Here is a 24,474-nt window from a genome sequence, read left to right on the forward strand (position 1 = left end):
TGGCCAGGACTTCCAGTGTTCAGCTGCCACACGTAGTCCCAGAGTAATGGAACAGGGCAGTAAGGAGTCATATCTCAGCTGTCAATGCATCATCCTGGCTGTGAGAATGGACTCAGCAGGGAGGGTAGGCACAGAGGTGCCTGCTGCTGCTCTGTGCCCCTTTGCAGGCCCCAACCTCTATGTGAGGACCTTCCATCCCAAAGGAAAGATGCAGGATTTACCACAGAAGACTGACTGCCAGCTGCAATGCTGACCTCTGGGGAGGTGAGGTATTCACTCATTCAAGCTCTGCATGGGCCAGGACAAGAGGCCAGTTTGAAGGGAAAGGAAATTCAAAGCCCTTCCCATGGGCCCTGGAGTAAAGTTCTCAGGGGGCAGCAGCCATCTTCACACTCTCTCTGACCTAGCCTCGCCCAGTTCACAGGGGCAGATCCCAGGCTGCAAGGCCAGGGTCTCTACCAATTTGACTGCCCAAGCTCCTCCTCACCCCTGGACCCTCAAATAACTTGTGCACATGATTGTTCAAACCCCGCGCGTAAGAAAGCCTGCAGGGACTGACGTGGCCCCAGGGATAACCATCTGGTGTCTTTATCTTGAAAGATGAGGAAAGTGAAGCCACGGTTTTCTGTCAAGTGTAAACATCAGTGCTACATGACCACATCCATACACACAACCATCTGCCTTTTCCCATCTTTCCCATTATTCTCCCATCTCCTCTCCCTTCTTTCTTTAAACTTCCCAGCCTTTCAAAAACACAGGGGAATAAATTCTTCGATAAAACATTTGATCAAACGGCACTCCTACCTGGATGTTGAAGCCATGATGAACTGGGAAGATGCAGCTGTCTTTATTCACAAAGTCTAAGAATCTGTAAGACAAGCAAAGCCAATTTTAAAAAGTTATATCTTAACAAGCAAGGCAATAGAATCTTCTCTACCATTTAAGTGAAAAATATCTCTGCCTTAAGATTCACTACCTTAATAGTGTCTGGGTCGATTGGTTCTTCAGAGGGAAAAAGAGTAAGCTCCCTCATCTCACAACTCACACCAAAATACATTCTAAAACAGAGGAGTTCTCATTGTCAGAACTAATGACATTTGGGGCTAGATGAGTCTGCCTGTGGGGTGGTAGGAGGCTTTCCACTGCATTTCAGGGTATTAACGGCATCCCTGTCTTCTACAGTGGATGCCAGTAGAACACCCTACTGCACTGTCCATAACAGCAACGCGTCAGAAAAACATAAAAGACAACCAACTGGGAAATGAATATAACTATGTTATATGGAAGTTTTTAAAAATGAACTACCTAGACAGCATACAGATCTTGAAAACAACACTTAATGAAACAAAGCTGCAGAGAGAAAGTGTAGACTGCCACTTACCCACAAAGCAATTCTCTTGTGTTGTTGATAGATACTATGTGCAGTGCAGGAGTATAAAACTGGAACTGGAAGGCTACACGCCAGCTCTTCACAGAAGGGGTAACCACAGGGGAGGGAGGGAAACTGGAGTGGGAAAGTGGGAGATGAGATGGGGTGGTGGGTGGGAGTGGAAGGCCAACCAGATCTGTTAGTTCTTTTTAAACAAATCTGAGTGCTCACTTTGGCAGCACATACACTAAAACTGGACCAATACTGAGAAGATTAGCATGGCCGGTCGACAAGGATGACACACAAATTCATAAGTGTTCCATATTTTTAAAAATCTGCATCAATTATGGCAAATGTGCTAAACATTTTTACTGATGGCAATGCATTTAATTCCCTTCACAACTTCTTGAGGTTGTAGTAACCCCCACTTAACCACTGAGGAAGCTAAGGCATGGAAAAAGTGACTTGCCCAGCAATGCAGAACAAAATCACAACAGACTTAGAAGGTGTTAGTCTCCAAGGGCATCTACTTCGTTTTCCAGTCACACTTTAGTAATTTTGATTAATGGAAAACCAGTCACCTTGGCCCTGTCAATAAGCTGACAGAATGCAGTACTGCTAAGGGAAATGCAAACAGAAGCCAGGAGGCATCCCTGTTTATCCGCAGAGCTCACAGAAATTAATTATAGGAGTAGGGGGATTTGCACATGCACACAGTGATGATGGGAGTTTCCACAAGGATTCAGGCGACGAAAATATCTCAGCACCATAGGGACTCCATGCCAATATTTTCAAAATGGTGATGACTGCTGGCAAACCACCTGGCCAGTTAATTTCTCATTTTAAGATATTAAACTTCGTATGCATTGTGATTTGTCTAGACAACTCACTATGGGCCACTTTTACAAAAGCAATAACAGACCGACAACCGTTCTCTGCACATCTCCAATAGCTCTCCCACCTGGGGTCATATCCTTGTCTCCCTGCTACACCCAGAACAGCAGCAGTTAGTGGAAGGAGGAAGTAGAGCACCCAGAAGGTGCTTTAAAATTTGTTGAGGGAGAAGGTTGGTTGTCACAATGGGAGAAGAGGTGAAAAGGGTTACAGCAGTCCCACAATGTGCGGGTCAGTCCCGCAAACGACACCTGTCTCATACCCTCACAGGGACTTCCATCCGTCCTGCCAAAACCTATGGGCAATGATTTAACTTGGGCTTAGAACCAAACTCAGATTCATATAAACATAAAACATCTTTTGCACAATTTTAATATAGTATAGTAAACACACTAATAGTAGAGAAAATGAAAATCTTTTTATCAGAACTTTACCAACACTTGTTCACCATTTTGAAAAATTATATCACCAATAGTATCAGTGTTTGTGATACAAGTCATCATCAATGCAACACACTCAGGTCCTTTTGTATCTCTAGCTATAGCATTCATGGTGTCTTGACATAGGCATATGTAACCCTTCTATTAAAATGCCCAAGTACAAAGAACAAGTATAAACACTATTCAAGCAAATGTGGCCTTACTTGCCTAAAATTCATTTTAATTCCTCCGTCACTGCCGACCAAATGAGGCTCCACCTGGCCCTGAAGTCAGCTCAGTCACACCGTTTCTGACCAATTCCCGACGACTGAGCCAAGACCGCCTCTGTCAGCTACTCACAGCATGCCCTTCATAGGCCGCTGTCCTTCCGTGCTGTTTGTGAGACCATTGCATGAATACTATCTGTTCTAGTCTGGGTCTGAGCTCCACTGTATACCCAAAGCACACTTGCTGGGAGGCTGAGTCTGATCACAATGGTATACCCAACACTTACATAGTAGCTGGGTCTGATCTCCAGCGTATATACACACAGTGCTTGCTTACAGAGTCCAGTAAACACAAGAGCTGGGCAACTGCCCTCAGGAGAGGCCTTGAGAGGTGATTTTTTTTTTTCTATGAGAATCCAAAAGCCTTTCTTGAAGCCTAAAATAAAACCCTCAGCATCATCTTCCTAATCTTCCCCAGTTCTGCTTCCTAATCTTCTCCAATATATTAGACATACCAGGGGATCTGTCCCCTCTGCCATCCCCTAGCTGAACCTGTTCCAGGCATGTATCACCAAAGGGCCAATTGCCCCTATCCTTACGACTCAACTACAGAGTCCAGGGCCTTGAGTGCAAAAATACTCAGTAAAGTAGCTCCTCAAATCCATTTCCTCCCATAACAGGGACAGAGCAGTGGAACACTAATGCCTCTAGTCTCTTCTCCTCCATTCACCGGGAGGAGGTGAATGGATGCTCAGTGAGCTGCTCTCAGGGGCAAACCAACAGCTCCCAAATCACAAGGCACATAAACAGTGATAAAGTGAAAATGCTATGTGGCCATGAAAAAGAGTATCAGGAGTGGTTTAGTACCCTACACACACACCATGGCCCAAATGACCCCATCACCAACTGGTTGTCCTGGTAATCTTAAAATACAACTTCAATGTTGTGTGGCCAGAGCCCTCACCAAGGGACTAATCCACAGACTCCCCATGCTCTCTCAGGCAGGCTTTAAGCCCAATCTCTCCAATGAACTTCTACCCTGTCAGCCTGCCAGGAAGTTCACTGCATCGTCTACCTATGAACCCATAAAAACAAACCACACTCAGCAAATTCTGATTCCATCTGCCCCTTTGCAGCCAATTCTGAGACTTATGCATGCATACATACAATCAATCTTGCTCAAACACTCCTCCTATACCCCCTTAGCCCTCCAGAAAGGATGACAAATATTTTTCCCTCCCTGATGTTATTCTACCTTCCTCTCTCCAACTACCCAATTTCTAGTCTCTGTAGGTTCACTCTCAAGCTTCTGTGGTCAGGCAGTAACAGTGGCTGGCACGTCCTGTGAAATCGATCCTGGTCTGGGTTCTGTAGACACAGAAGACAAGAGAACATGTAGCTCCCGCAATCAGTGACCTCCACTCCTTTGGGACACTCGCTCCTGCCTCAAGGTGGCAGGAGTAAGGGGAAGTAGAAAAGACACCCATCAAATGAGATGCCTAAATTCCATTTCCAGCAGTATGGCAGACCACAGATGCCAAAAAACTCTCCTGATGAAAACTTAAAGAGCTAGATAAAATTTAAAATGCTGCACTGACCTGATAAGAAAATATGGAATCTCACTGGGTCAAAAAGCAAAATCAATCAAGGAGCCCTAAGGAGCAAGGGAGTCTTCAGCTAGCTTTCACCCTGAGGAGTTCTCATAAATTGTGGTGACATTAAGCCTCCTATTCTCAACTACATGGAGTACAAAAACTAGAGAAAACTGAAGTCAGGCCGGTACAAAGGGCTAGAAAAATAGGCCTGCACAAAGGGCCTACTCAAGGGCTGCACCAGAAAGGTAAGCATGCATCAAAAGTAACCCAACTCTGAAGAAGAGGCCAGAAAATAAACATGCCTGAATTAATCATACCACTGGATAAAAGTCGGGGAGGGAGTATCTCCTAAGAATTTGTAACTATGAAGGTTTATGAGGTCAATTGATACTGCCTAATGGGGTCAATAACCACAAATAAAAATTTTAACCCAAAGTGCTCTTCATTAACAGTGTTGCCCCAGGAATAGTGAAAACAGATAAAACCTCTCTGGAGGAATACATCCCCAACAAAAACATTGAAGAACCCCACCGATTACAGTTCCAAAGATGAATTCACATTCTGAAAAAAAAAATAAAAGTCATAACGTAAACAAGGAAATAAAGTACCATGAATGGAAGTCAACAGAAACAATGGGCAGCATAATCAGACCCACAGACTATAGATGTCATAATTATCATAAATAGAATACAAAATATATATGTTTAATATGTTGTAAGAAACAAATGAACAAGAAACAAAATCTCAAATGAAAAAAAGGTCAGGCACACTTAAAAGAACCAAATACAACAAATAGGAATAAAAACTAAATTACCTAAGAAAAGTTTTAAAAGTCATACTCCTAAGGGAAATACAAATCAAAACCATAAGATATCACATTACACCCATTAACGTGGCCACCATAAAAAAAAATAGAAAATGATAAGCATCAGCAAGAATGTAAAAAACTGGAACCCTTGTACACCGTTTATAGGCTGATAAAATAATGCACCCACTATGGAAAAAGTGTGGTAATTTCTATGTTTCTGAGATTTTTTTTTTACATTTTTTTCTTTTTCTTAAGACAGGCTCTCACTCTGCTGACCAGCCTTGAGTGCAGTGGCACAACTGATATAAGATTTAAAAAGAAATTATTTAGACAGTTAGTGAGGGTACAGATGTACTCAGTAAAGTTTTTCTTTTAATAAAAAGCAACCCCAAAATCCTTTATTTTCTAACAAAAAGCAGCCTGAAAAATCAATCTGCAAGCATACATAAGCCAGCTGTAAGCTTGCATAGGTGAATGTCAGCAGGTGTGCCAGAAGACAAGTATATCAAACATGGAGGTCTTCTTCGCCCTTCTCTTTGTTGCCATGGGTGTGAGTGTCATGGCACCAGCCAGGTAGAGACCCCATCTGCATGATAAAAGATTAGGGTGAGATGGCCAGCCTCTTTGCAGGCTAAGTGGCACACCTGGTCCAACCAATCCACTAGGCCCTATGTAAATTAGTCACCACCTCCTGAAGCCCCTCTATAAAATCAAATGCATCACACTGTGAACAGGGAGACGTTTAGAAACCCCTCCCTCTACACAGGGGAGCTTTCTTCCTGTTTCTCTCGCCTATTAAACTTTCCACTCTTAAACGCACACCTTGTGCAACCACGTCTTCACTTTCCTTAGTGTGGGACAATGAACCTCAGCGATCCTGCTTCACATTCATGGCTCACTGCAGCCTCAACTCTCCAGGCTCAGGTGATCCTCCCACCTCAGCTGCCTAAGTAGCTGGGACTACAGGTACATGTCACTATGTCCAGCTAATTTTTCTATTTTTAGTAGAAATGGGGCTTCTCTATGTTGGCCAGGCTGGTCTCAAACACTTGGACTCAAGTAATCTGCCTAGCTGCAACTGATTTTTGTGTATTTATTTTGTATCCTGCAACCGTGCTGTATTCAGCAAATACAATTTGCTGTAATTCTGCTGCAAATACAAATTGCTGCAGTTCTGCTGTTTTTTGGAATCTTTATCGTTTCCTACATATGAGATCATGTCATCTGCAAAGAGATAGTTGTACTTACCGCTTTCGAATTTGAATGGCTTTTACTTATTTTTCTTAGTAACTGATCTAGCTAAGACTTCCAATACTATGCTGAACAAAAGATCTGAAAGCAGGAACTCAGAACTGTATGTCTGTAGTGCATTTTTTCTTCTTTCTTTTTTTTTTTTTTTTTTTTTGAGACAGAGTCTCACTCTGTCGCCTAGGGTGGAATGCAGTGGCATGATTTCAGCTCACCGCAACCTCCACTTCTTGGGTTCAAGCCATTCTCCTACCTCAGCCTCCCAAGTAGCTGGGACTACAGACACTCACCACCATGCTCGGCTAATTTTTTGTATTTTTAGTAGAGACAGGTTTCACCATGTTGGCCAGGATGGTCTCGATCTCCTAACCTTGTGATCTGCCCACCTCAGCCTCCCAAAATACTGGGATTACAGGCATGAGCCACTGTACTTGGCCTATAGTGCATTTTCAAAGCAGCACTATTCACAATAGCCAAGAGATCGAAGCAACTCCAAGTGTCAACTGATGAATGAATGGAATTGATAGATGCAATGGGATATTATTCAGCCTTCTGGTGAAGGAAATCTTGTCATAAGCTACAACAAAAATAAACCTTGAGGATATTATACTAAATAAAATAAGCCAATTACAAAAGAGAAACATTGTTTGATTCCACTTATATGAGGTAATTAAAGTAGTCAAACTGAGAGAAACAGAAAGTAGAATGCAGATTAACAGAAGCTGTGGAGGAGAAATGGGGCAACAATGTTTTAATGGGTATACTTTTCGTTTTGCAAGATAAAAAAGTTCTGGAGATTGGCTAGACAACAATGTGAATATCCTTAGTATTACTGAATTGTATACTTAAATGGTTAAAATGGTAAATTGTATGTTTTTTACTATTAAAAATATAAAGTAAAATAAATTAAAATAAAAAATCAGAGAAAGAGGGTCACTTTACAGTGAGAAAAGATTTGCCTAACCAGGAAAATATAGTAATTTTAAATTACATCTACCTAATCAGTTCAAAATATATAAAGCGAAAAAGGACTATCCAGAATCTACAATAAACCGAAACATATTAGCAAGAAGAAAACGAACAATCTCATCAAAAAGTGGGCTAAGGACAATTCTCAAAAGAATACATACAAATGGCCAACAAACATATGAAAAACATGCTCAATGTCACTAATCATCAGGGAAATGCAAATCAAAAGCACAATGCAGTACCATCTTACTCTCCCAGGAATGGCCATCATCAGAGAAATCAGAAAATGACAGATGTTGGCATGGAGGCAGTGAAAGGGGAACACTTCTACACTGCTGGTGGGGATGTAAACTAGTATAACCACTATGGAACACAGTGGGGAGATTCCTTAAAGCACTAAAAGGAGAACTACCATTTGATCCGGCAATCTGTATCTACACAGAGGAAAAGAAGTCATTATATGAGAAAACACACTTGCACAAGCATGTTTGTAGCAGCGCAATTCAAAAATATGGAACCGGCCCAAATGCCCATCAAGCAACGAGTGGATAAAGAAACTGTGGTATAAACATACGATGGAATACTAGTCCACCATAAAAATGAATCAGTTAGTGGCACAGCAATCTGGATGTGACTGAAGACCATTATTCTAAGTGAAGTAACTCAGGAATGAAAAACCAAACATCATATGTTCTCGCTCATAAGTCAGAGCTACGCTATGAGGAGGCAAAGGCATCAGAATGATACAATGGACTTCGGGGACTCCAGGGGAAAGGATGGGAAAGGTGTGAGGAATAAAAGCCTACAAATTGGGTTCAGTATATACTGCTTGGGTGATGGGTGAACCAAAATCTCACAAATAACTAAAGAACTTACTCATGTAACCAAATACTACCTGTTCCCCAAAAACTTATGGAAATAAAAGTTTTGATAAAGTTCAGTTTGTGGATAACTCCCCATATAGACACCAAGGAATGAGAGCTAAGCAGAACCCTGGCACAGTTAGGGCTTGAGGAGTATCTCACTTAACAGTGTTACTACTCAGCAATTTCCTTTTATATAATCCTTTATACAATCATATATTAGTTTATAGAATTAGGGTTTGAAGAATTCCTTTATATAATCCTCTATATATAATCATGTAATAGTTAATAGTATGAGTGCCTAAAGAATATTTCCCTACATATATATATAATTATTCTTAGTTCACAATCGGAGGAACGCCTAGAGTGGACACAGTGCAGAGCATGAATTAAGGAATAAGCAGCTTATAATCAGAGGAATGTCTGGAGCAGACACAGTGCAGAGCATGATTTAAGGGAAAACAGTTATACCAGGACAAGAATCCATGGCCCAGGCGGCAGCATTCAGTATCATAAAGATACCCGCTGTGTGGCAGGCCTGGGGCGAGAGCTACTCCTCCTGATAAAGGAGTTGTAGGACCCCGCTCCAGTTCTTGTGGGAGGCTGCCCTCAGACCGGCAATCCACCTTGGTGACTGTGAACTTTATCAGCTCTTGCTGCTGTGCTACTTGAAAAGCATCTTCCCATAGAACACATTGGAAGCTGCCAGAAGATGGCGGTAATCCTGACAGCTCTGTCACTGCTATGTGACTTAAAGTATCCTCCTATAAATCTTCTTAGAAGTAGTTTGCCCATAGAAGAATTGCACACTGCACCCTCTTCACTGTGCACGGCCCACCTTCAAGCCTCGGTGACCTAAAGTGGGTGGACCCCTTACTGCACACGGCCCTTGCCTTCATGGGAACAGGTCCCTTGCTGCACACTGTCCACCTCCTGGCCTAGATGACCTAATGGGGGTGGACTCCTTGCTTTATTGCTCACGACCCTATCACTATCCTTAAAGATGATTTCACTCACTGCCCTGCCCCCTAACCTATACACAATAAATACTGATGCTTCTGGACATTCGGGGCCTCGCCTAACTCCGCTTATAGGTGGCGTAGCCCCCTGAGCCCAGCTGTGTTTTCCTTGTACTTCTGTGTCCTGTCTCTTTATGTCTTGGATCCTGCTCCTCAGCACAGCATAAGGCTCACCCCACGACCCTGTGGGGCCCTCAGCCCTACACAATTTCCTAAACTGAGTAGAATATTCAGAGTTGTTCATTATTCTTTAAACTGTTCCTGTGCATTTGATATACTTTGGTATGTATATCTCACACACTCATACAAACACACACAGGCATAGGGACACTTGCAAAGAAACACCTGAACAAATACTCTCCCATTGAGCCAGTCGGTGCCTGATGGAAATGCTGCTCTGCAGTGATGAGGGAGTCAAGCAAAAGACGTTCATCTGTGATGTTCCAGAACACACACATTTTGCACAGCTAGGAGAAAATTAGGTCATCTCCCCATGTACCAGTCTGCGTCCCTTATAAAGAATCTCTTTATAAAAGCCTTATAAAGTTGCTTATCTGAATGTCTTCAAAGTCCAACCAGCCTGCATCCCATCTTCTCCATACACAGGGCCTCTGACCACCTCTGGTCCACGTGACATCACACTTAACTTCCTCTATGGCTTGTGTGAAAAGCTCATCACCTGATTAGATCCAGTAATCCTGGACATGAGTCCCCATGGGCCTTCAGTAAATCCAAGTGTGACTGTAATGTCTATGGGGCTCCAGCTTCCCTTCTCTTCTCACCTTCTTGGCACTAATGCAGGCTTGCTGCAGGCAGATGCCAGGTGTGTGAAGTGCAGAAGAAAGACATCAGTCCCTCAATCTCTCCCAAACCCCTTTTACAAGTCTGTAGCCCAGGAAAAATGTATAATATGGAGCCACCAGTGACGAGCTGTGTGATTCTGGAAAGTCACTTACCAAAGAAACTTCCCGGTGCCCTGTCTTCAACCTGTAAAATGGGATCATCATATGGTACCTACCCTCATTGCACTGTGAAAACAATAAGAGTCAATGTGTGTAAAGCAGACACACTAGGCCTGGCTTCTCAAGTATTAACTGTAATTTCAGGTCCGCGACCCCCTCACCTGCAATTCCAAAAGCCAAATATGCCTTCAAAACTGAACTTTCTTTCAAAACTTTGCAACAAACTTCGGCAGCCAAACTTGGACTGAGGTGAGGCTCTTCATAATGTCTAATTTTGTTACTATAAATATCTATACATTTTGCTGCAGAAATTCTGTTTGATTAAGGGGTATGTCCATATGACTGATAACACTCAAACATTCCGACTTCTTCCCCAGTTCCAGCCAGGTTTGGGTCAAGAAGCCTGACTTGTGTTACCATTTCACAGTTGCTTCATTTCTCAGCAGCTTACCACCTGTTCCTCCATTGTGCTTCAGGCTGGCCCCATCCACTTACCAACATCCAGAATGACAGCCTCCAACCATTTGGAGGCTTATGCCCATCCTCAGAACCTACCAAGAACTTGCCCTGGGTCACAATCCAACCAAGCTCTGAAATAAAATTAAAGTCATTCACAGCATGGTCCCCAGCCTTATCCCCACACAGTCCCGCCTAGGCTCAGACCACTCCTGAGGGCTGGCCCAGCCTCTTCTTGTAACCTGTCTCTCTCAGGTTCCCTAACCTGGCCTGACAGCTTTGCTTTCTTCTTGTGTGCTGTGCCTTCTGCCTGGGATGCTATTCCCTGCCTGTGGGATTCCCTACAATGTCCTTCTCCATCCATGAAGCTTCCAATCAAGTCTTCCTCTTACCACAGCTTTCACCACAATAGACCAAAATAAATAATCCACCTTCAAGTTGACCCCACCTCTGTATCTCCAGAAGGCAACGTGGCATCTGGCATGCAGTAGGCCCTCAATAAATACTTCCTGAACCAAACGAATCATGCCACAGAGCCAGATGGCCACACTCCAGGGCACCCCATCCATCTCAATCTGCAGCAGACTTTCATTTTCATCTTTACTATTTGGCTTTGAGAAAACTATTTAGAAAAGAACCAGAAACTCTTGATATATGATTGACCCTAAAATATACTCCTGAAAGAGTCTCTGAAACCACACATAGGAATATCTGTCAGTGAAGAGTCTAATACAGTCTAATACAGTGAACTCAACCAAGTCCGAGGGGGATACATAGGTAAGAAGCTCAGCAGAAACCCATCCTACCTTTCAAGAGTCTGCAAACTGTGCTCCCCAGGCCCTCCATCCATTTTTCTTGCCCTGCCTGAGACAGCCAACAGAGTAACAGGACATGGGTAGACAGTGCCCCTGCATACCATGCAAACTCCCAAAGGGAATAACGTCTAGATAGAGGCACTCGGGCAGCCACACTATCACTTTTTTGGCAAATATGTGAATTATCTACTGTGTGCCAGGTATATATGCATAAAATTGCAACTATGACAGAGCTAAGAAGGAAAGAAAATGTTGATTAGAACCCATAAAACGGAACCTGACCTAGTCAGGGAGGCCAGAGAATATCTCCCTGAGGAAAGGATAACCTAATGGAGAACTGCAGGAAGAGTAACAATTCCCTCAGCAGGTAGGGAACAGGTAAAAGGCGCAGGACACGAGAAGAATGCAGAGCAGTCAGACCAGAGTAGGGAATCTGCGGGAGACGGGGTACAAGAGGCTGGACCAGCCTGGCAGAGCCTTGAAGGCCCTGTTAAGGATAAGACCAATGGAAAATTAAAAAAAAAAAAAAAAAAAATTACAGAAAGAGCATAACACAATGAAGGTTGCATTTTAACAACCTTATTCTGGCTGCAGTTTGGAGGGCAGGACCCAAAGCAGATGCAGGGAGATAGACGAAAAGTCTACGGCAAAAGGGTGGGGCCTGTGGAGAGAACTGGACACACCTGAGGAGGATTTAAAACGTGAAACCAAGGGCCGGGTGCGGTGGCTCACGCCTGTAATCCCAGCACTTTGGGAGGCCGAGGCGGGTGGATCACGAGGTCAACAGATCGAGACCATCCTGGTCAACATGGTAAAACCCCGTCTCTACCTAAAATATAAAAAATTAGCTGGGCATGGTGGCACGTGCCTGTAATCCCAGCTACTCAGGAGGCTGAGGCAGGAGAATTGCCTGAACCCAGGAGGCGGAGGTTGCGGTGAGCCGAGATCGCGCCATTGCACTCCAGCCTGGGTAACAAGAGCGAAACTCCGTCTCAAAAAAAAAAAAAAAAACGTGAAACCATCAAGTCTGGATAATTGGTTGGGGCGGGGCAGGAGAGAAAGTCTAACAAAGAGGCCTCCCAGATATCAAGCCCCTTTTGGTTGGAGCACAGAGCTGCCATTCACCAAGCCTGGCAGCACTGGGAGGAGGAACAGAGGGTGGTCACAAGCTGCCCAGAGGTCCAACTGGACATCCTCAACTGAACTGGTCCAGGCACTCAGCAGAGAAACAGCACCTTGGTGTGAGACCCGGAGCTCCCCAGTCCACTCTAAAGGGTCCTGGGGTTGAAAGGCGGGAGGCAGGGAGAGCTGCTGATGAAAATGTAAATTTCTCCAAGGAAAGACAGGACAACTAAATGCTGTCTCGGAGTCTAAATTACAAAAAGAAAACAGGTGAGAGTAGAGAAATTTGAATGAAGACTGTAGGTGTTAATGTCCTGGTTTTGTTGACTGTTCTGTAAAATAAGATGTTAACCCCCTAGGAAATGTGGGCGAACCGTACATGGAAATTTTTGCTTGTTTTGTAACATTCTGAAATTATTTCCAGATTACAATTCTTTCTCAAAAGACATTTTATAGATGTAACACCCCAAAGTCAAGCCAGGTGCACAGCAGCTCAGGAAGCTTTTGTGAGACACGGAGGCTCCCTCCCTTTTCTCATCTAGCGAAAGAGAAGGGAAAACAAAGACCCTCAGAAACCTCAGCGGCTCCCCAAGGGGTCGCTCAGAACGGCCCGCCCCCAGCGCGTCCCGGCGCAGAGCCACCCTCCCCGGGGGCAGGATGAGGCATCGCAGCCCGCCCAGCCAGCCCACCCCGCCGCAGCTCGGCCTGGTCCCTCCCACCGCGCCCTTAATCCAACCCTCTTTAGCCCGACCCCGCCCTGGTCCCACCCACCCCGCTCCGCCTCTGGCTCAGCCGGCCGGGCCTCTGGCCTGGTACCCCGATACGCAGCGGGAGCGCCCCCTTGCGGCCCTCTGAACTCGGCGCCCGGAAGCCCATTGTTCCACAGCAGTTAAGACTAGCTCCTCGGACGCCGTAGAGAAAACGCAACATCAGGCCAACCGCTCCCATACTCAAGCGGAGCCCTGCCTGCGGTGCAAGCACAGTGATGCCTACCTGCGGTGGCCCAGACAGAGCCTCACGATCCTGAGCCGGAGGGTGAACCGCGCCAAACAGGAGCGCGGCGCCTGCGTTAGCGTCAGGCGTCGCGGCCGCGCAACGTCCGGCACAAGAGTGCTCGCCGCACCTCGGCCCGCCTTCCGCGCCACGCCCCCGGACCAGGCCACGCCCCGGCCCGCGCAACTATCGAGACTGCGGACCTCCGCGACGCCTACAGGGAACCCGGAAATGCCTGCCTGGCCGGAACAGCAGAAATAACTCCGCCCACTTCAGTGGACCAGCCCTCCCCTCCCCTCTTCCTTGTCCTCCCACCCCGGTCCTCTGAAACTTTTCTGGTTCCTAATCAGGAGAGCTTGGGAACTTTCTCTCCCTAAGGTAGTGATCCTCAAATGTGGCCCCAACCTAACCTGGGGAAATTGATGGAAATGCAAATCTTGGGACCCCACTCCAGGCCTACTGTATTAGAAACTCTGAGGGTGTGCCCAGTAAACCAACCCTGAAGGTAATTGCGGTACAAACTAGGGCTTGAAAACCACTGCTGTATGGCAGATTTCTCAACCTCCACTCTTGACATCTTGGACCTGGATAATTGTTGAAAGGGAGGGAGGCTGTCCTGTGCATTATAGGAGGCAGGGTCACTATAAAATACAGTTAAATTTGAATTTCAGGTAACAGTGTTCATCTAAGATTCACATTTAACTGCAAATGCCTGTATTTCATGTGGCTATCTTACCTACCTATATTTTCACTTGGTAAAAATAGAACCTTAACTGTGAGGATAGTGAGATGCTCACTAGGACAGTGAGCATCCCTAGCAACTATATGCCAGTAGCATGCCACACTCTCCACTCTAGTTATGACAAATGTCTCCCCCTACCCCTTGAAAATCACGGCCTTATAAGGACTTTGTCCAGCTGAAACCTAGCATCCCATTAGGTATATAGGACAGTGTACTCCACAGAAAACTGCCTTGCCCGGAAAGGCTTTGAACACACAAATCCCTGGGACCAAACCCTGTTAACATTCAAAAAGAGGGCCACTTAGTGAAGAGTCTGTATTTGCTTCTACACCCTGACACTTCACAAAGGTTTTTTGGTCACTGTAAAGTGTGGTCCAGAACACCTGGATCAGAAGAAAACAATAAATAAACCATGCTCATTTGTGAGATTCTGGAGCTAAGGGCACCTACTAGTTTGTCATCATTCATTCCACATATAAGCAAAGTGAGGAGACAGATGATGAGCCCTGGGAAAGTGGGAGTGCTACTCTAGGTAATGTAGGACATTGTTTCTAACTTGCTTTGTTCCCCAGATCCTGTGTCTCAGTCATTCAGTCAGTCAGTCATTCAGCAACAGGTGTTAAATGAGTGTCCTCTCTGTGACAGTCACTCCTCTGGGCAGCGCTGTTACAACAGTGAAAAAAAAAAAAAGAGGCAAAAGAGAAAAACCCTCTTGTCATGACGCTTACATTTCAGTGAGAGAACCAGACAATAAACAAACAAAACATATGGTATGTCAACGTGGAAAGTACTAGGAAGAAAATAAATCAAGGGAAAAGGATCAATAAGACTGTTGTGAATTCCGTTTTAAATAATTTGGTCAGGGAAGGTTGGTCAGTGAGATGGTTGTATTTGAGGGAAAAGCCAAAAAATATGAAGAGCAAATTCCCCATGCCAAATTCAAGGGGAGAAATATTTGAAGCACAGAGAGTGGCATGTGTAAAGGCTCTGAGGTGAAGCAAGCCTAGCGCATTTGAGAATGGCTGGAGACGAAAGGACGAAGACAGAGTCAAAGAAATGAGGTCAAAGGGGGTGAGTCAAACAAGGAGTAATTATATAGTGGGCTTGCTGCCTGTTTCTTTATGAACTAGAGAGAATTCTCACTGTAATTTGGATACTCGTATATGTAATTAAAAGTTAATAAAAAAGGACCAAGTGTAAGTGTCTATGGAGCTGCAAAGATCCCATCTAGACATTTTCAGTGCATTGCTTTGAATTAATCTACATTTAAAAACAAAGTCAAATCTTAAAACCAATGTCAAATTTTGGTTAGAAGAAAGAACTGCATAATAGGAATTGGGGAAAAAATTAGCCCATTCAGCTGGAATCCTTTGATGAACATACATATTTTGAAATTGTCTTTAATTAAGAAATAGGCTAAATAAGCTTAAAGGAAAAAATTGGAAAGAAAATATTTAAATTATGTGTATTACATTATGAGTAAATTTCATAAAAGCCTTGCAGCCTAGTTTGTTTATAGATACCATCTTGCTTTAGGGCATTATCAATGTTTTTTAAAAAAAAAAAATGTATAAGAAGATTCCAGACATGGTGGGTCCGCTAGTGGGTATGTTTTCTGGGCAGTCCCCACCGGGCCACCCAGGCCAAGCTTTGCTTCTTCAGGCAGCTCCAGGCACTCCTAGACCTTCCAACAGTACTTTGATGGATGAGTTGGAATCATCTTTTGAGGCTTGCTTTGTGTCTCTGGTGAGTCAAGACTATGTCAATGGCACTGATCAGGAAGAAATTCAAACTAGTTTTGATCAGTGTATCCAGATGTTTCTGGATATTGCAAGACAGACAGAGTGTTTTTTCTTACAAAAAAGATTGCAGTTATCTGTCCAGAAGCCAGAGCACGTTATCAAAGAGGATGTCTCAGAACTAAGGAATGAATTACAGCAGAAAGACACAGTAGTCCAGAAGCACTTGACAAAGCTGAGGCATTGGCAGCAGGTGCTGGAGGACATCCATGAGCAGCACAAAAAGCCAGCTGACATCCCTCAGGGCTCCTTGGCCTACCTGGAGCAGGCATCCGCCAACATCCCTGCACCTCTGAAGCCAACCTGAGCAAAGGGCAAAGGCAGTTGGACCGTGAGGGGCTGGTGTGTGAGGTTGGACACACATCTTTTCCTGTGGAGTTGACGTTTTGAAAGAATTCTTTGCCAGATAATGAGTTCATTTTAGTTTTATGCTCCCATTGAAGTTTTTTCCACTTTTTTTTTTTTTTTTTTTTTTTTTTTGAGATGGAGTCTTGCTCTGTCACCAGGCTGGAGTACAGTGGTGCAATCTTAGCTCACTGCAGCCTCTGCCTCCTGGGTTCAAGAGATTCTTCCGCCTCAGCCTCCCAAGTAGCTGGGACCACAGGTGCGTGCCACCACACCTGGCTAATTTTTGTATTTTTAGTAGAGACAGGGTTTCACCATGGCCAGGATAGTCTCGATCTCTTGACCTTGTGATCCGCCCACCTCAGCCTCCCAAAATGCTGGGATTACAGGTGTGAGCCACCGCTCCCAGCCCTTTTCCACTATTTTTATAAGCTGTTAATTTCTTGAATACTTTATAAAGGGTCTGTAGCGTGGATAAACCAGGTAAATATTTTTTTTGGCTTTAGCAAAGTTTTGACTGTGAGTGTGATGACAGATTCTTTTTTATGGTGGTCTTGCTTGTTTTTAAATGTTGTATGACTTTTCATTGCTTTATGTGTGTTTCCCATGGTTTGGTCTGAAGGAAAAAAGCATAATAGCCTCAGAATTAGGATAAGTGGATTTTAGTTGTAGGCCTTATGATAATTACCCCTCAGTGATGATAGAAAAGTATACAAATTTGCTGTTTTTAGACTTTAGACTACTTCAAGAAGAGGAATCTAATACAATATTTGTAATGTTTCCAGAGCTCTCAGAATAAGGATTTTTTTTTTTTTTTTGTAAATAGGTCAGAATAGGATTGAACTATCTTGGGTTAGTGTAGTAATCTTACAGTAGGATCCTTAGGTTGATGCTCACTTCTATTTGGGGTATGTTTAAATTTTATGTGGTGTTCGCTTTTTCTTTGATAAGGAGGGATGTAGTGGGAGCAGTGATACGCTAACATTTGTGACATTCTGCAGTAATGAATCCGTTTAATGAGGCAGACACTGTTTTCAGTAGCCTGACAGTGGGGGCATAGGTGAGCTATGAGGAGCTACAGCTTGCTCTGACTGTCTATTTCTGTTTTGAGTTTTCTTTGCATGTATCATTTTTGTTTTACATTTTGGGAGGGGAAACATTTTCCATTAAGGAAGGTTGTTGCCAGTGGACTTGACTCCAAGGGACTAGTGTCATGGTGGAGGTGGGGAGGGGATGCAGGGTGATCATTGGCTACTGAGCGTCCACAAAGAGCGTGTGGTGCCTCTGCCTTTGGAAGGATATGTTGCTCTCTTGTTAGTTTTGCAGGCAACCTTGGATTCCCTGTTGAGTTGCTGTTAAGAAATGGAGACCAGTGTTTTTTCTGGCTCTCATTGGTTAGGCTTTCTGAGTTTTATAGTCTGTTATTAGAGCTTATTAGATTACATCTCTTTACCAAGAACAAATGCTTCACTGTCTTCTGACTGGCAATGCTCCTGTGGCTCTGTGGCTTGCCTCATTTTGTTTTCTTCAGCCTTGAAGGCCCCTTCCCACAGGCACTGACATCCACTCATGCGCCTTGTCCCTGAAGCCTCCCAGCACCCATTCTGTTGCATCCCTAAGGCATGGGACTTTGATCTCTTCTGCTGCCCTTGCTAGGTTCTCCCTGGTGGGTTAGAGCTTTGTATCTGTCTCTCTGCCCCTCACAATTGTAATTGTGGATTCTTATTTACCCTAATTAAATGATGCTAATGAGAATTACCCATTATTCCCCTTACATATATAGGGACCATATAGTCTTTTTCTTTTTGTTGTGTGTGTATATGGTATCTGGCACATGGATCTGTGATTAACACCTTAACACCAACAAATCCCCTCAGTTATGATGTATAGGTTAAACAAAACTTTGAAAAGCTCATATGCTATGACCTCCAGGTTGTTAACCTGGTCGTCTCCTGGAATTAGAAACTGTGATTGGCAGCTTTATATTTCTGTATTAAAAACCTAAATAAACTGATTAGGTTTTAGGTGTTCTTTCAAAGAGGTTCTTGATTAAAAGATTAAGAACTATCCTATTTGGTGCTTCGTGAAAAGATTTTGAATTACCGTATGTAACAATTATTGCTATTTCTTTATTAAATTCAGAATTTTTTTGCTAAATAACAATTTTTCAACAAAATGTATAAAAAGAAGAGGAAAACGGACTTGGGGAATCAAACTTATATATTTATTAATATATGTCATTTAAATCAACCCATCACCTAGGTATTAAGCCTAACATGCATTAGCTACCTTTCCTGATGCTCTCCCTCACCCCAGGTCCCTGACAGCCCCCGAGTGTGTTGACCCTTCCCCCATCCCACTGCTGCCCCATCTGTGTGTTCTCATAGTTCATCTCACACTTATAGTTGAGAACATGTGGTGTTGGGTTTTCTGTTCCTTCATTAGTTTGCTGAGACACTGGGGTTTTCTAGATAGATGATCATGTCACCTGCAAACAAAGATAATTTAACTTCCTCTCTTCTACTTGAATACCCTTTATTTCTTTTTCTTGTCTGATTGACCTGTCCAGAACTTCCAATACTATGTTGAATAAGAATGGTGAGAGAGGATATCCTTGTCTTTTGCCAGTTTTTAAAGGAATTGCTTCCACCTTCTGCCCATTAAGTATGATTTTGGATGTGGGTTTGTCATATATGGCTCTTGTTATTTTTAGGTATTTTCCTTCAATACTTAATTTATTGAGAGTTCCTTAACATGAAGGGATGTTGAATTTTATCAAAGGTCTTTTCTGTTTCTATTAAGATAACCATGTAGTTTTTTATCTTTAGTTCAGTTTATGTGATGAATTACATACATTGATTTGTGTACATTGAATCAACCTTGCATCCTGGGGATGAAGACAACTTGATCATGGTGGATAAGCTTTTTGATGTGATGCTGGATTTGGTTTACCAGTATTTTATTGAGGATTTTTGTGTTCATCATGTTCATCATGAATACTGGCCTGAGGTTTCCTTTTTCTGTTGTATCTCTGCCATGTTTTGGTATCAGGATGATGCTTGTCTCATAAAAGGAGTAGGAGTCCCTCCTTTTCAATTGTTTGAAATAGTTTCAGAAGATATGATAACAGGTCCTCTTTATACCTCTGGTAGAATTAAGCTGTAAATCCTTCTGATCCTGAGCTTCTTTTTTTGTTCGTTTGTTTTGTTTTGGATGGTAGTCTATTTATTACTGCCTCAATTTCAGAACTCAGTCTATTCAGGGATTCAACTTCTTCCTGATTCAGTCTTGGGTAGGTGTATGCTTCCAGCAATTTCTCCATTTCTTCTAGATTTTCTAGTTTATTTGCATAGAGGTGTTTATAGTATTTTCTGATGTTGTTCATATTTCTATGGCATCAGTGGCAATGTCCCCTTTATCATTTCTAATTGTATCTGCTTGATTCTTCTCTCCTTTTTTTTCTTTATTAGTCTAGCTAATGATTGGTCTATTTTATTAATTTTTTTCAAAAAAAAAACAGCTCCTGGATTTGCTGAGTTTTTGAAGGGTTTTTCACGTCTCTCTCACCTTTAGTTCCACTCTGACCTTGGTTATTTTTTGCCTTCTGCTAGCTTTGGGGTTAATTCTTTTATTTGTGATGTTAGGGTATTGACTTTAGATCTTTCTAGCTTTTTGATGTGGGCATTAAATGCTATAAATTTTCCTCTTAACACTGCTTTAGCTGCATTCCAGAGATTCTGCTATGTTGTCGCTTTGTTCTCATTGCCTTCAAATAACTTCTTGATTTCTGCCTTTATTTCCTTATTTAGCCAGGAGGCATTCAGGAGCAGGTTGTTCCATTTCTATGTAGCGATTTGGAGTGAGTTTCTTAATCTTGAGTTCTAATTTGATTGAACTGTATTCTGAGAAACTCTTTGTTATTTCAGTATTTTGCATTTGCTGAGGAGCGTTTTACTTCAGATTATGTGCTCAATTAGAGTAAGTTCTGTGTGGAGATGAGAAGAATGTATATTCTGTTGAGTTTGGGTGGAGAGTTTTGCAGATATCTATCATGTCCACTTGATTAATATCTAGAACTATAAATACCATTTCACCCAGCAATCCCATGACTGGGTATATACCCAAAGGATTATAAATCATTCTACTATAAAGGCACATGCACACGTATATTTGCTGTGGCACTTTTCACAATGGCACAGACTTGGAACCAACCCAAATGCCCATCGAAGATAGACTGGATAAAGAAAATGTGGTACATACACACCATGGAATACTATGCAGCCACAAAGAAGGATGAATTCATGTCTTTTGCAGGGACATGGATGAAGCTGGAAACCATCATTCTCAGTAAAGTAACACAAGAACAGAAAACCAAACACTGCATGTTCTTACTCATAAGTGGGAGTTGAACAATGAGAACGCATGGACACAGGGAGCAGAACATCACACTGGGGCCTGTCAGGGGGCAGGAGGCTAGGAGAGGGACAGTATTAGGAGATATACTTAATGTAGATGATGGGTTGATGGAGTACAGCAAACAGCCGTGGCACGTGTAAACCTATGTAACAAACCTGCACATCCTGCACATGTACCTGCAGAACTTAAACTATAAAAAAGAATGTAAACTCCATAAGGGAAAAAATTATTTTACTCCTTCATTGTCATATTGTTATATAACCATATATTTGTTGAATGTATGCTCATTAAATTCATTTATTCAAAAAATAATAAAAATAAAACTGCAAGCCAGCAACTTGGATGGAGTTAAAGACCATTATTCTAGTGAAGTAACTCAGGAATGGAAAATCAAATATTGTATGTTCTCGCTTATAAGTGGGAGCTAAGCTATGAGGAGCAAAGACATAAAAATGATATAATGGATTTGGTGGACTTGTGGGGAAGGGTTGGAGGGGTGTGAAGGATAAAAGACTACACATTGGAGACTTCCACCAAGATGGCCGAATAGGAACAGTTCTGGAGCACAGTTCCCCGTGAGAGCATGCAGAAGGCAAGTGATCTCCACATTTCCAACCAAGGTACCAGGTTCATCACAATGGGACTGCTTGGATGGTGGGTGTAACCCAAGGAGGGCAAACCAAGACAGGGTGTGGTGTTGCCTCACCTGAGAGGTGCAAGGGGCCAGAGGAGTCCCCCTCCTACCCAAGAGAGGCTACTGGGGACTCGTCCGGACACTCTGGCACTCAGATACTACTTTTGCCACAGTCTTTACAGCCCGCAGACCAAGAGATTCTCATGGGTGCTTCCAACACCAGTGCCGTGGGTTTCCAGCAAAACATGGGGCGGCCGTTTTAGCTGGAACCTGGAGCACTGGCGAGACAGAACCACTCATTCCCCAGAAAAGAAGGGGCTGAAAGCAGGGAGTCAAGTGATCTGGCTCGACTGGTCAAACCCCCACAAAGGCCAGCAATCAGGCAAGAAAAAGAAATAAAGAGTATTAAATTAAGAGAAGAGGAAAGTCAAATTCTCTATTTGCAGATGACATGATTGTATATCTAAAAGATCCCATCGTCTCAGCACAAAATCTCTTTAAGCTGATAAGCAACTTCTGCAAAGTCTCAAGATACAAAATCAATGTGTGGAAATCACAAGCATTCCTATACACCAAAAACAGACAAACAGCCAAATCATGAGCAAACTCCCATTCATAATTGCTACAAAGAGAATAAAATACCTAGGAATACAACTAATAAGGGATGTGAAGGACCTCTTCAGGGAGAACTACAAACCACTGCTCAAGGAAATAAGAGAGGACACAAACAGATGGAAAAACATTCCATGCTTATGGTTGGGAAGAATCAATATCATGAAAATGGCCATACTGCCCAAAGTAATTTATAGATTCAATGCTATCCCCATCAAGCTACCATTGACCTTCTTCACAGAACTCGGAAAAAACACCTTAAACTTCATATGGAACCAAAAGAGAGGCCGCATAGCCAAGACAACCCTAAGCAAGAAACAAAAACAAAAAACAAAGCTGGAGGCATCAAGCTACATGACTTCAAACTATACTACAAGTCTACAGTAATCAAAACAGCATGATACTGGTACTAAAACAGAGATAGAGACCAATGGAACAGAACAGAGGCCTTGGAAGTAACACCGCACATCTACAACCATCTGATCTTTGACAAACCTGACAAAAACAAGCAATGGGAAAAGGATTTCCTGTTTAATAAATGGTATTTTGAAAACTGGTTAACCACATGCAGAAAGCAGAAACTGGACCCCTTCCTGACACCTCATACAAAAATTAACTCCAAATGGAGTAAAGATTTAAACATAAGACCTAACACCATGAAAACCCTAGAAGAAAATCTAGGCAATACCATTCAGGACATAGGCATAGGCAAGAACTTCATGACTAAAACACCAAAAGCAGTGGCAACAAAAGCCAAAATAGAAAAATGGGAAATAATTAAACTAAAGAGCTTCCGCACAGCAAAAAAAAAAAAAAAAAAAAAAAAAAATTATCATTAGAGTGAATCAGCGACCAACAGAATGGGAAAAAATTTTTGCAATCTACCCATCTGACAAAGGGCTAATATCCAGAATAGACAAAGAACTTAAAAAAATTTACAAGAAAAAAGTAACCCCATCAAAAAGTAGGTGAAAGGCATAAACAGACACTTTTCAAAAGAACACATTTATGCAGCCAACAAACATATAAAAAACAAGCTCATCACCACTGGTCATTAGAGAAATGCAAATCAAAACCACATGGAGATATCATCTCATGCCAGTTAGAATGGTGACCATTAAAAAATCTGGAGACAACAGATTCTGGAGAGGATGTGGAGAAAGAAATAGGAACGCTTTTACATTGTTGGTGGAGTGTAAATTAGTTTGACCATTGTGGAAGACAGTGTGGTGATTCCTCAAGGATCTAGAAATAGAAATACCATTTGACCCAGCAATCCCATTACTAGGTATATACCCAAAGGATTATAAATTGTTCTGTTATAAAGACACATGCACATGTATGTTCGCTGCAGCACCGTTTACAATAGCAAAGACTTGGAACCAACTCAAATGGCCATCAATGATAGACTGGATAAAGAAAATGTGGCACATATACACCATGGAATACTATGCGGCCATAAAAAAGGATAGGTTCATGTCCTATGAAGGGACATAGATAAATCTGGAAACCATCATTCTCAGCAAACTGACACACACACAGAAAACCAAACACCACATGTTTTCACTCACAAGTTGGTATCAAACAATAAGAACATGTGGATACAGGGAGGGGAACATCACACACCAGGGCCTGTTAGGGGTTGGGGGGAGCTAGGGGAGTGATAGCAGGGGGTGGGGAGATTGGGGAGGGATAACATTAGAAGAAATACCTAATGTAGATGATGGGGTGATGGATGCAGCAAACCACCAAGGCATGTGTATACCTATGTAACAATCCTGCACGATCTGCACATGTACCCAAGAACTTAAAGTATAATAAAAAAATTAAATTAAATAAAAAGACTATGCATTGGGTACAGTGTGCACTACTCAGGTACCAAAATCTTGGTGCACCAAAATCTCAGAAATCATCACTAAAGAACTTATCCATGTAATCAAAAACCACCTGTTTCCTCCAAAATATTGAAAAAAATACCCTGCAGGCCTTAAATATCATTAAGATATTTAATTCTGTAAATGTCTGAGAGCACCACACATGAGGATGATTGGATTGGGGAGCGGAGCAAGGGCCAAGCCCCATTCATGGATGTCCTGTCTTCTTCTGCCAGGGAAGATGAGCTGAGGGTCATGTGAGTAAGCTTGAATTTCTAAACTGGATGTTGCAT

General features: G+C 42.8%; 1 protein-coding gene, 1 non-coding gene and 1 pseudogene across 6 annotated transcripts in view; 2 read left to right on the plus strand and 1 right to left on the minus strand.

The window, feature by feature from the left end:
* Window positions 1–24,474, minus strand: part of PGBD2 (piggyBac transposable element derived 2) — a 75,490-nt gene that overhangs the window by 25,509 nt on the left and 25,507 nt on the right. For 3 of the 5 annotated variants that reach the window (XR_001908337.5, XR_013529896.1, XM_008985624.4), the window contains exons 1-2: window positions 13,760–13,922; window positions 805–868 (exon numbers count right to left, since the gene is read on the minus strand). Coding sequence is in view for 3 of the 5 variants with exons in the window: in XM_008985624.4 (XP_008983872.1) it covers window positions 805–821 (17 nt within the window). In the remaining 2 variants the exon portion in view is untranslated. Of the gene's footprint in view, window positions 1–804; window positions 869–1,381; window positions 1,501–13,759; window positions 13,923–24,474 lie in introns of those variants that run through there. The other 2 variants (XM_078357053.1, XM_078357052.1) reach the window with 2 other exon arrangements.
* Window positions 1,593–1,698, plus strand: LOC118149582 (U6 spliceosomal RNA). Its single transcript, XR_004737159.1, has one exon. It is a non-coding gene; the product is annotated as a U6 spliceosomal RNA (small nuclear RNA).
* LOC100406185 (mediator complex subunit 28 pseudogene) lies at window positions 15,923–16,732 on the plus strand (annotated as a pseudogene).

The sequence above is a fragment of the Callithrix jacchus genome, chromosome 19 (genome assembly GCF_049354715.1).
Source record: "Callithrix jacchus isolate 240 chromosome 19, calJac240_pri, whole genome shotgun sequence".
Lineage (NCBI taxonomy): Eukaryota > Metazoa > Chordata > Mammalia > Primates > Cebidae > Callithrix > Callithrix jacchus.